Here is a 12,110-nt window from a genome sequence, read left to right as displayed (position 1 = left end):
ATAATTGTATGAGATGGTCCTTTACTCTGTTGCTAGCGACGTTTCATAAATGTTGGCTCACCAGTTGTTTCACAATACACAAGACGGGCAAGAGACCTTCGGGCTGACACGTTATGTAGAGCTTTTGTGAGGTGGAGAATGGACGTACAATTCTTACCTCCAGTTTCATATCGGTAGTCTGTTCATTGAATGGCCCCATGATAAGAGCTTCTGGTTCTGTAGCGTCAGCCATCAGTTTTGTCCTCTTTGTCAGGAGATTCCCTATTAATGAATTGTTCTCAGAGGGAAGCCATGATTGCATGTTGTGGCACTTATAAACTGTTGTGCTACACCTGTGACTTAATCTTTGGGATAGTTTTCTATGCCCGATAAGGGGGGTTTCCTAAGCTAGCCAGATCCTTTTTTCGATGCAGGGAAATACATTTATGAACCAAGCGTTCTGAAATTACATAGCATTACATAGGTCTGGCAAACTGAAACTACTGTTTTTTGTTTATTTTTTTGTATGTTGTTTTGTTTCTCCACAGTGGTGGGAGTATCGTGATTGTCTCCTCCGTGGGTGGGTTTACGCCATTCCCGGTGAGTTATTCCGTATCATCATTAATCTCTGTAAGAAGTTACCAAACGATCTTCCACGTTAATTATTATTGTCCTCCTAGGCTCTAGGTCCATACAGCGTCAGTAAGACAGCATTATTTGGCCTCACCAAAGCACTTGCACCAGAACTGTCATCACTTAACATCCGAGTAAACTGCCTCGCACCTGGTATAATTCGCACCAAGTTCAGTTCAGCTGTAAGTCTTCTAGAAATGCTTGGCAGGTGGAATTTGATTCGACTGTTTTAAGATGCATACATTTGCATACATGATTTGCTTAATCCTGTATCAACTTGGAATTATTTGCATCTGATTGACCAACCCTATTGTTTATCAGGTTTCAATACAATCTCTTGTTATACCAAAGGTAGTAGGATGTAGTCCTGTAGCTGTAATTTCTAGTAATCTGCAGAAGAGACATATACACGCCAAGTGACTGTTGATTATTATTGTTATATCAGAGTGTGGTCAAGTAATGAGTAATCTGCACTTCATAAAAAGGTAGCAAAGGTTGTAAGTAGTGAATTGTTGGCTTCTGTTGCATTCTCCATCCGTGTTATGAATATGAGGTTATGCAGTGTTGCAGTAAATGGCTTGAGCACAGATGCAAATGCAAATATATATTTAATGCATTGGGCGATTAGTAATTTTCTTTATCTTCATAGCTATGGGAGAACCAGTCTTCACTGGATACTGTAACAGCCTCTATGGGAATTAGGAGGTAAGCACTATAGCACTAGCTTCAAGTCTAATTTGCAACCCATGACATTGGTAAACTTGAATGGGTGTTCTGTATGTTATATAACTTCCAGGGTATTTGTATATAATGTGTATATATGGGCTTTACCTTCCATGGTTGAGATGTAAAAAACTTCTGAAATCAGATAAAGTAGAAAGCACAACAAATAACTACCAACAATAACCATCATTTTCCATTGTTCTGACTGCCCCATGAAAGTATCCAACGCAAAATTTGAGTGCTTTGGGATTTTTCCTGTCAATACCACTCTACCTTACTTACTTGTGTTTAACAAGCAGGTACCAAGGACCAGAAGCTTTGCTTATACAATGGTATGATTGTATACACTTTTATACACTTTTACAGAATACCTCCTCTCCTGCCTTTCACACAGCGGTCCAAAACCCTATATATACCCTTTCTAGTGCTTTAAAAACATCAGTGATTCTATCGCTGATGCCAGAAAATGCTGGTCAATTGCTAGCCTATAGTGACCTTTTGCAGGTTTATTTTATTTCATATCTCCCATGAAGCTTTATTTATCAGCATCTTTAAAATAAAGTTTGTTGTCTCATCAAGCATACTTTAAAGAGAAACCGTAAAAAAGAATTGAACTTCATCCCAATCAGTAGCTAGTACCTCCTTTCCCATGAGAAATGTTTTCCTTTTCACAAACAGATCATTAGGGGACTCTGTATGGCTGATGTTGTGGTGAAGCCCCTCCCACAGTGTGACGTCAGCGCCTCACAGCACTGAGGTACTGACATCACACTGTGGGAGCCTTGTTTCACTGACATCACCTGCCAGCAGTAAAAATGTCACCATGTGATAAATGTCAGAATGTAAATCAGGGAGAGGAAAGATTTTACAATGAGCAAACACTGACTAAATATACATCATTATTGTAAAAATGAAGCACTTTTTTATTACTTTTTTATTACATTATTTTCACTGGAGTTCTTCTTTAATTCTCTTACCGTCATTAAAAATTACCATTTTTTAACAGTGGCAACACTAGCCCTTGTGTCTGCTTCATGTTATTCAGTATGTTTTCAGGAATAATAAGACAGAACATTTTAAGGCAAGTTACATATATGTGAGTTCGGTTCACCATGAGCTTGCTGGGTAATCTATAAGTTTATATGTATTAAGGTGCCCATACACTCGTCAGATTGGCAGCAGATAGATAAGAAATGCATCTGATGATCTATCTGATGCGTTTTTAGAACATTTTTTACCAGGATAGAATTCCAATAGATTTCAGTTTGAAATCTATTGAAATTCGATCTGATGGTATTTTTTTTACCATCAGATTTCCATTAAGGCCAATGCAAACTGATAAGCAATCTCATCAGATCGACCTAAATTTTCCACCCTGCCAGTTCGATGGAAATCCATCGAAATCGATCGAAATCGGCCATCGATCGGTCGATTGGCCAACCGATTTGCAATCGATCGATCGATCGGGATCGATCGGTCGGCCAGAAAATCGGCTGAGTGTATGGGCCCCTTTACAGTATGTAATTTTGTGGCCACAGTAGTGGTCAGTAGTGTGATTATCTGGCCAGTGACTGGTGACACCTGCATTCACCATAGACGCTACTATCACAACATCATGGGATCAGATACATTCATTGCTAATGTCCCTTTCCCTATTGCATGTCCCTTACCAGTCTTTCCTATGTGCACTATGCTCTGCTCTGTATAATGTGAAGAGAAATGAGCTCAATGAATCTCTGGAATCGGCTCCTTGGTGAGGATGAGTTAGTGTAAACTATTCATGAGGAAAGAGAATGTGATTAGCTGATTGTGGTAAGCAACATCTTGGAGACAAATGAACATCCTGTCACCAGTGATAAGTGTAGAAAGAACATAGACACAATTATTTATATCCAGTAGCAACTGGACTAGGCAGAGCTATATACAGTAGGGGGTAGGTAGAATCTAACCACTATGAGTGGTCATCTGTTGAGGCCTGTACACACTTGATTAATGTCACCCTGCAGGGATCAGGACCTGATTCCTTGGGTGATATTACAGTGCTAAAACTACAGACTGTTCTGTTGCAATGCAGTGGGGGCAGCGGGCTGACTGAGCAGGGGAGCAGAGTGAGTTTATCAGTGACTCTGGCAAGGTGGAATGAATGTGAGGTTATTTTTAAAGTAGTATAAGCATTTCTTCTTTGCTCTAAAAGATTCTTCACATCATAAAACCTACTAACAAAAAAAAATTGGTAGCAGGTCAGCATTCAAACAGTTAAACACAGCACATTCTTTTTCCGTGGAAAGCTTAAAACCAATCCCAAGTTGAGGAAGTGATTACATTATCTTATATTTCCTTATCAGTCACTATTGGTAAACATTCCTGGCAGTGTTTCAGCTGAACACAAGCAGAAAGTACAACGGAAGACAAATTCTCAGTAGATCCATTCTAATATATAAACACAGCACTTACGCAATGAATTACAATGGCAGCTTTAAGAGTAGATAAACTGCATTTTGGGACCTTGTAATTTGTAAACAGACAATAATAGTTGTGGACAAAAGCAAATATGATCACTGTATTGGTAATAAAGTAGGAAAACACATTACATTTCAGAGTTTAATACCGCTTTTTGGGAAGGAACCAGAGGTGTGAGACCTATGAAAGCTGCCATATGTATTTCCTTTTAAACAATACCAGTTGCCTGGCAGTGCTGCAGATCGTTCTGGTCGGTAGGGTCTAAATCACACACTTGAATCAAGTATGCAGCTAACCTGCTGGGCGTTCTGAGCATTTTTTTCGCCCGATTTTTGTTTTATATCATTTAGCTAGCCTAGTGCTAGCTACATGGTTCTCCCCTTGCAGCTCTTTCCCTCCCACCCTTCCGATCGCCGCCGGCGATCATGCCCATAAGGAAATCCCGTTCTGAACGTGATTTCCTTTAGGGCTTCCCCCGTCGCCATGGCGACGAACGGAGTGACGTCATCGACATCGTGACGTCACAGGGACTCCCGATTCACCCCAAAGCACAGCCTGGCAGCGATTGGCCAGGGTGCGCACGGGGTCTGCGGGGGGGGGGGGGGGGGCCTCTTTCGCGTCGGGTAGTGGCGGATCGGCGGCGAGCGGCGGCGATTTAACCTTCCTGGCGGTAAGCCCGAGCTGAGCTCGGGGTAAGCCGCCGGAAGGCACCGCTCAGGCCCCGCTGGGCCGATTTGCATAATTTTTTTTTTTTTTTTTTTGCTGCACGCAGCTAGCACTTTGCTAGCTGCGTGCAGTGCCTGATCGCCGCCGATCCGCCGCTATCCGTCGCGCCGCAGCCGCCCCCCCCCCCCCCCCAGACCCCGTGCGCTGCCTGGCCAATCAGTGCCAGGCAGCTCTATGGGGTGGATCGGAATCCCCTTTGACGTCACGACGTCGATGACCCGCCCCGTCGCCATGGCGACGGGGGAAGCCCTCCGGGAGATCCCGTTCTTTGAACGGGATCTCCGGATCTCCGATCGCCGGTGGCGATCGGAGGGGCTGGGGGGATGCCGCTGAGCAGCGGCTATCATGTAGCGAGACTTTGTCTCGCTACATGAAAAAAAAAAAAAAATTAAAAAAAAAAGATTTGCTGCCCCCTGGCGATTTTTTTTTGCAAACCGCCAGGAGGGTTAAATAAAAAAATATTCAAATCGGCACAGCGGGGCCTGAGCGGTGCCCTCTAGCGTCTCTGGACGAGCTCAGCTCGTCCAGAACGCTAGGGAGGTCTTGTCAGATATGTCATAGACATCTGATCTGCATGCTTGTTCAGGGTCTATGGCTTCAAGTATTAGAGGCAGAGGATCAGCAGGACAGCCAGGCAATGCACATTATTTAAAAGGAAACAAACTTTTCAGCCTTCATATTCCCTCTCTCCTCGGCCTGCTGTGAAGTAGGATTTTTTATTTTATTTTTCGGACCAGGTCAGCAGTGGCACCTTTCATTATCTCTGGCAGCATTACACAACTTCAATAGTGTTTTTCCTTGTTTATGCCTGTAATTATATTTTTCAATACTGAAGTAAGCACAGGTTCTTTTATTCAGTTATGAAGAATTATTGATGTGCTTTGGACCATACATTCAACTAATTTGTTCTTGTGGTGTTCTTGTTTAAACAAAATTTCAAATAAGAAAATAATTGTGTGTTTGAATTCAGGATCGGGGAGCCAGAAGAGTGTGCTGGAATAGTGTCCTTCCTCTGCTCTTCCGAAGCTTCCTATATGACTGGAGAAACGGTGGTGGTGGCTGGAGGAGCCCAATCTCGTCTCTAAACATCTATCTGCAGCCTCTTAGCGCTATACTATTCTCTGTGTCATTTCCTGCCAATAAACGTTATGAGGTGCTAAATGATGATGCTTTTCATGCAGCTGAAATGGAACACCTAATGACTGCAGTGCGGACAGTAATTCGCTGTAAATAAGGTGTCATGCAGCAGCACCTATAGAACTGATGAGATTCAGGATCTGAGAAACACATCAATAGATTTGTCCAGCCTCCATGTGATTAATTGACAAGCTGATTAATGTCACTACTGTTTACTCAGGGAAAGCCAATTAGATTTGATAAATGAATGCTGCTGCCACTCCCACTGCCTACTAAAGCGCCCTTTTGTTGGCTTGTATACATTTATGGAGCGAGCACTAGTGTATGAATTCTATTTTGCTATTGTCAATAAACCATTTTATTACTATTGTACATGCAGGACTTGTTTTGTCTGTATCGAAGTTCAAGTTTGATTGCAGAAAAAAATGTTGTACTACACCGTTTTCCCCAAAAATTGTGATTTTTGTGTAAAAATCTAAATAAAAACAGAATGTGATGACTTGCATCCTTTAGTTAACAGCAGTAGTCCAACTATAAAATAGCAAATGTTAAAATAGCAAAATATTATTGTGTATATATAATATAGTCTTTTGAAAAATAAATGCTTAGTTTGAATTTAATGCCAGTAATTGTTGTTAAAGCTAATGGGAACCCATGTGTAAATAAAAAAAATCAGATACTCACCTAAGGAGAGGGAAGGCTCGGTCCTAATGAGCCTTCCCTCTCCTCTCCCAGTGCCCCGGTGCTGCGCTGGCTTCCCCGTTCACATCTCCCGCCGAGGGGACTTCGGAAGTCTTCGGGAGCAGAGTCCTCCCGAAGACAGGCGGCTCCACACTGCGTATGCGCGAGTGCGTCATAGAGGGCGCTCGCGCGTGCGCAGTGTAGAGCGGCCCGTCTTCGGGAGCACTCAGGCTCCCGAAGCACTTCCGAAGCCTCCCTTCGGCCAGGAAACAGCTGTATTTGATCGAAACGGTCGAATACCGCTACGGGGGAGCCAGGACAACAGTGGGGACCGGGAGAGGAGATGGAATGCTCTATGGGACCCAGCGCCTCCCTCTCCTTAGGTGAGTATCTTATTTTTCTATTTAAAAACTGGTTCCCATTCACTTTAAATGCTGGGTCAGGAGCATGTATATTTCTTTTTCAAACACGTACCAGCGGTCTCTGCCCCCTTAAAGAGAACCCCAGGTGGGTTCTAAGAATCCTATTAGCACACAGAGGCTGGGTCTGCATATAATGCCCAGCCTCTGTTGCTATACTGTCTCCCCCCAGGCCCCCCCCCCCCCCTGCGCTCTGCTGTCCCCCATAAATCACACAGCCGTGCTAGCGACGCGCAGCGTGACGATAGCCGGCTGTTTTCATCTACACTGTCACTCTCACCGCTCCCCCGCCTCCTCTTTTTCTCCGCTCCCCACCTGCGTCACTTCCCTCCAATCAGCGGGGAGGGAAGGGACGCAGGCGGGGAGCGGTGACATAGAGGAGGCGGGGGAAGCTGCGAGAGTGACAGTGTAGATGAAAACAGCCGGCTATCGACACGCTGCGCGTCGCTAGCACGGCTGTGTGATTTATGGGGGACAGCAGAGCGCAGGGGGGTCTGGGGGGAGACAGTATAGCAACAGAGGCTGGGCATTATATGCAGACCCAGCCTCTGTGTTCTAATAGGATTCTTAGAACCCACCTCGGGTTTTCTTTAAGGACCAGAGTCCGCTGGTCCAAGAACGATAGAATACTGACGAATCGCCACAACCGCCGTCACCGCCGCTCGCCAGGATCCTCAGGACATCCACTCTGCCATATCTATGACGGCAGAGGCATGTGAGCCGGTCAGGAGCCTCTTTCATTGGCTCCTGACCGTGTCTATCAATGTAAGCCTATGGGAGTTGCTTACATTGATTGAAATCGGCTCCTGACCCACTCACAGGGCTCTGCCGTCATAGAGACAGGCAGAGCAAGTGAGCTGCGATGGGACACGGCGAGGATTCAGTGTCAAGATAGGCGCGAGCGACGAAACCGGCGGATGCGCACTGCGGCCGTGACTGAAATCTACGCCCTGCTAGCCAGGTAACCACCAAAACAGGGCATAGATTTCAATCACCTTGGTCCTTAAAGCGGATCGAGATGAAAAACTAACTATAACAAGTAACTTGTCTATATATCTTATCTAAAGTTTAGATAGTTTACACAGCAAATCTAGCTGCAAACAGCTTCAATAGAATATGATTATTTTCTTCCTGCGATACAATGACAGCAGCCATGTTGTTTGTAAACATTACATACAGGCAAGCTTATCTGCATCTTCTGTGAAAAAACCTAATCCCCCCTCCTCCTCTCTGCCTCTGAAATCACTGGCTAGTAATACCTCCCCCTCCTCCTGCCCAGACTGAGCTCCCATGAGCCCTTGCTACGGCCAAGGCTCTCTGAAAAACTGTGGGCGGGGCTTGTGTAGTCTATAGGGAATTAGAGTATTAAAACAAAAAAAAAGTATTTGGCTTGAGGAATGCCCTATAGGAAAGGAACACAAGTATGCAATGAGTAAAAGTTCATCTCGGATCCACTTTAAGTAGTTAAACTTTAATTTTTGTTGTTTCTTATTTTTAAAACATTAATAGTACAAAATCATGTGGCCATATACATAGTGTCAAATATAAACATAAAAGTCCAATGTCCTGTCAGGACTAGTGGCTAAAATAAAGATAAATAGGTATAAGAAACAAATTAAACTTTAACAAGGAACAAACAGGAGTATATCCATCCAAATATGTCAAACAGCATTCATATTTATATTCATTGACAGTGTAGATCCATAGAAATTAGTCAGGGTGATTACAGCTGGAAGGTCATGGTGACAGGGAGTGTCCCCATCTAACGCGATACTTAGTGGGAATATGAAAGGGATGAATTCCAGGACGACCACGAGTCCCACACCCCAAGGAAATGATCAGGCTTGTTGGTTATAGAGGACGTGATGTACTCCAAAGAGTAAATTTCCTTTATTTTCAATATTAAGGTTGATCTAGGGGAAGGGGGATTTTTCCAGGTTTTACCCAGCAGAGATAGGGCGGCATTGCAAACAGGAGCATGTATATTTCTGTGTTGCATTACCTCTTCTTTCATGGACGTTGCAATGTCCAGGGAATAAGGAGAACAACAGCCGTAGATACCGGTATGAACCAGGATAAAAACGGTGATTTTTATTTACCTGGTGCTTCTGCCAAACCCCCGTAGTCTTTTAGGTCCCTCAGTGTCCTCCAGGTCCCCTCCGTTGTGCCGCTGTCACCCCTAAACAAAAGCCTTGACTGGGTTGGGTTGCAGCTATGCCGCCTGTGTTGTCCCAGCTGCACACCTCCTCAATTGCGCTCCTGTGGCCGGGAGTGTTCAGCACATGCGTGGTTTGTAAAGACTTGTAACCGAGCATGTGCACATTGGCGGGCTTGAAAGGCTACGGTGGGCTGGTAGAAACCACAGATAAGTACATATCAACTTGTTTTTGTCTTGGTTCAGGAGTGCTTTAAAGGTGAAATGTTCTCTCAATATTGTTCAGCATTAATGATTCCAGATGTGCAGGTCACCTATGCAATGTGTACTAATGCACACCTATACTATACTCTTATGGATGCTGGCTCGATGACAAGCAAGTGTGGACCTTCTCTTTAAACCAAAAGATGCTGCATCTATTTTACATTTTAAAGATTTTCTACACCGTTTTCACCTGAATCCATCTTGCGTGAGCTGAGGCCCAGATCAAGTAAGCCGACTTACTTGATCGAATGCGCGGCGGTAACAGCGAGCGATATCGGGACGAGTGATGAAACCCCAGACGCTGTTCCCGCAATGTGTACGAGTGTGTGTAATGTGTATATGTGCTGTAATGTGCATTTATACATGACATGTCCTGTGTCCCGGTGGCCGTCTGTCTTCCGCCTCTCTTCAATCAGCCGCATACATGCTGACGCCAGGAGCGTGTATGCAAATAATTGAAGAGTGGCAGAAGACGGAAGGCCACTGGGACACAGGATAGGTAATGTATACATTCACATTACAGCACATTTACTCATTACACACACATACAGTGGCAATGCGGAGGGTGTGGTGGGCTCAGCCAAATCTCAAGAGATTTCATGCTGAAATCGATCTGGAGTCGTCCTGCGGTGTATGGGCAGCTGACAGATCTCTCTCCGATCAGAGAGAGATTTGTCTCATGGTCGAATCTGCCCATCTTCGCTAGATGTATGTATTGTAAAACCTTTTAAATCCCTCATTTACATTCTGACATTTATTACATGGTGACATTTTTACTGTTGGCAGGTGATGTAGCTGCTGCATGCTTTTTTGACAGTTGGAAACAGCTGTAAACAGCTATTTCCCACAATGCAACAAGGTTCACAGACAGGAAACTGCCAGGAGTACCACGGTCCTCAGAGTTTCTTGTGGGAGGGGTTTCACCACAATATCAGTCATACAGCACCCCCTGATGGTTTGTTTGTGAAAAGGAATAGATTTCTCATGTAAAAGGGGGTATCCGCTACTGATTGGGATAAAGTTCAATTCTTGGTCTGAGTTTCTCTTTAAGTTTCAGGAAATCTTTCCACTGTGGACACAGAGAGAAATAAAGCAAAATAATAATAATAACCAAAGGTATGTAATCATTTTCCACATTATCCATATTATTCAAAGCTAAAAAAACTTTTATTGGATTTGGATTTTAAAAGGTGATAACCTGGGGATTGTGTCTGTTTTCCTTCTTTTCCCTCAATTTTACCTTTCTTTAAAAAAATGCCCTTTCAGGGGCGTAACTAAAAATCACTGGGCCCCCCTGTGCAACTTTGAATAGGGCCCCCTCCCCAGTCATACTTTGTATGTTTCCTTATCAGTGGTTTAGCAGATGCAGTCATTAGAATTGTGCAGAGAGCAGAATTTTTTTTTCTCTGTGCCCTTAGTTATCAGTATCTCATGATGGGTAAAAGAAACTTCTCCCTCACGGGGCCCCCTGCGGCTTCTGGGCCCTCCTGCATCTGCATCCCTTGCAGGGTCTATTGTTACGCCCCTGTGCCCTTTCCTCCGTATTTCACTGCCTTTCATTATTGTGAATTGCACTGTAAAGCTCTAAACTTGGCCTCACACAGATAAACTTTTAATACATCAGTTTTAGATCCTATCAGAGCTGTGAAATAACGGATGGGGAAATATATCTCTGTGTGATCCAATTGTTGTTGACATGAGTTCTGATTAAAATAAAATAAATGATCAGAAGTGATGGAAGATTTCACTTAGTCGTGATTGTAGAAAGAATCAGAAGGCTGGCTGTATTTTTTGTGCTACGTAACAAGTCTCTAGCTGGGCAAATACAACAATTTTGGAAAAATCAATCTTCCAAAAAATGTTTTGAAATTTATCCACGGGTTTGAGGCTATATGTGTTAATATAACAGGAAGAAGTGTCTTCCACTTCTCTGAGTAAATACCTACCTCCCAAAAAATCAATGTCCTTTTTATAAGTACCCTCGCAGTATAGCCACACTCGTCCTTGTAGAAGAGCACAGTCAGGAGCTTGGAATCCGGCAAGAGCTTGGCACCGGTGGACCAGAGGATGGCATGGGAAGCCTCTGCAGCAGGCATGTCCAAAGTCTTTTTTGGGACAGGCGTCCGTCCAATTCGTAATGCGCATGTGCACACCGCAGTACTGCCAGGTTTGTCCCCGGGCAGCTGAGCCAGTAAAATAATCAGGTTTCCTCTTCCTCCTTTGTCCTGTGCTCCCTCCAATCAGTATGTCTCTTCTCCGCTCAGGCACCTCTCTCCAGCCAATGAAGAAGAGAGAGGCTGCCAAGCGAGCCCACCCACACACAAACCCATATAGACTGTAACTCAGCAGATTGGAGTGAGCATTTTTTTTAAATGCTGTCACTCTTTTTTTTAGTTTTTTTTTTGTTTGTTTTTTTAAACGTTTTATGGTGGTAACAATAGGGGATGGGGGGGATAATGGGTTAATAAATTATGGGGGATTATTTATTTTTTTATGTATTTTTACTTTTTGGCCACAAGATGTCCCCACACTTTATTCCTGTGTACTGTGAAATTTTACTTCCAACTTTGTGAGGACATTTGAACCAGTGGCATAAACTGACAGATGAAAAAAATGAAAGGTGTACATTTCCGATCCAGTCAGGTAAAACTGATATAAAACGGATGCAAATCTGATCCATAACTGACAGGACAGGCCAGTTCTCGACTGCACTGGAAATGCAGATTTATGTGTAAATAAAACAAGTTTGTAGTTGTAGCGCTTCAGGTTAAGTTTTCTAGTCAGGCTGCAAGATATAAAAGGGGTTAAGCTCTCCACCCCTACATTTAAAATTATAAAAGACAATCATATCTGCGCCAAATACAGTAAAATACCATACTTCTTTATTTAAGAACCAATAGATTAAAATCAATTGTAGCAACCTCCGCCCGATA

At 43.7% G+C, this 12,110-nt stretch overlaps 1 protein-coding gene across 5 annotated transcripts in view; it reads left to right on the top strand.

The window, feature by feature from the left end:
- Positions 1-6,030, top strand: part of LOC137522142 (dehydrogenase/reductase SDR family member 4-like) — a 36,269-nt gene extending 30,239 nt beyond the window's left edge. For all 5 annotated transcript variants that reach the window (XM_068242176.1, XM_068242186.1, XM_068242181.1 and 2 more), the window contains 4 exons: positions 528-579; positions 660-794; positions 1,262-1,317; positions 5,492-6,030. In XM_068242176.1, coding sequence (XP_068098277.1) covers positions 528-579; positions 660-794; positions 1,262-1,317; positions 5,492-5,606 — 358 coding nt within the window. In that variant the 3' untranslated portion in view covers positions 5,607-6,030. The remainder of the gene's footprint in view (positions 1-527; positions 580-659; positions 795-1,261; positions 1,318-5,491) is intronic.
- Positions 6,031-12,110: the final 6,080 nt, after the last annotated feature.

This window comes from Hyperolius riggenbachi, chromosome 1 (genome assembly GCF_040937935.1).
Source record: "Hyperolius riggenbachi isolate aHypRig1 chromosome 1, aHypRig1.pri, whole genome shotgun sequence".
NCBI lineage: Eukaryota > Metazoa > Chordata > Amphibia > Anura > Hyperoliidae > Hyperolius > Hyperolius riggenbachi.
This window is presented reverse-complemented; position numbering and strand designations above follow the sequence as displayed.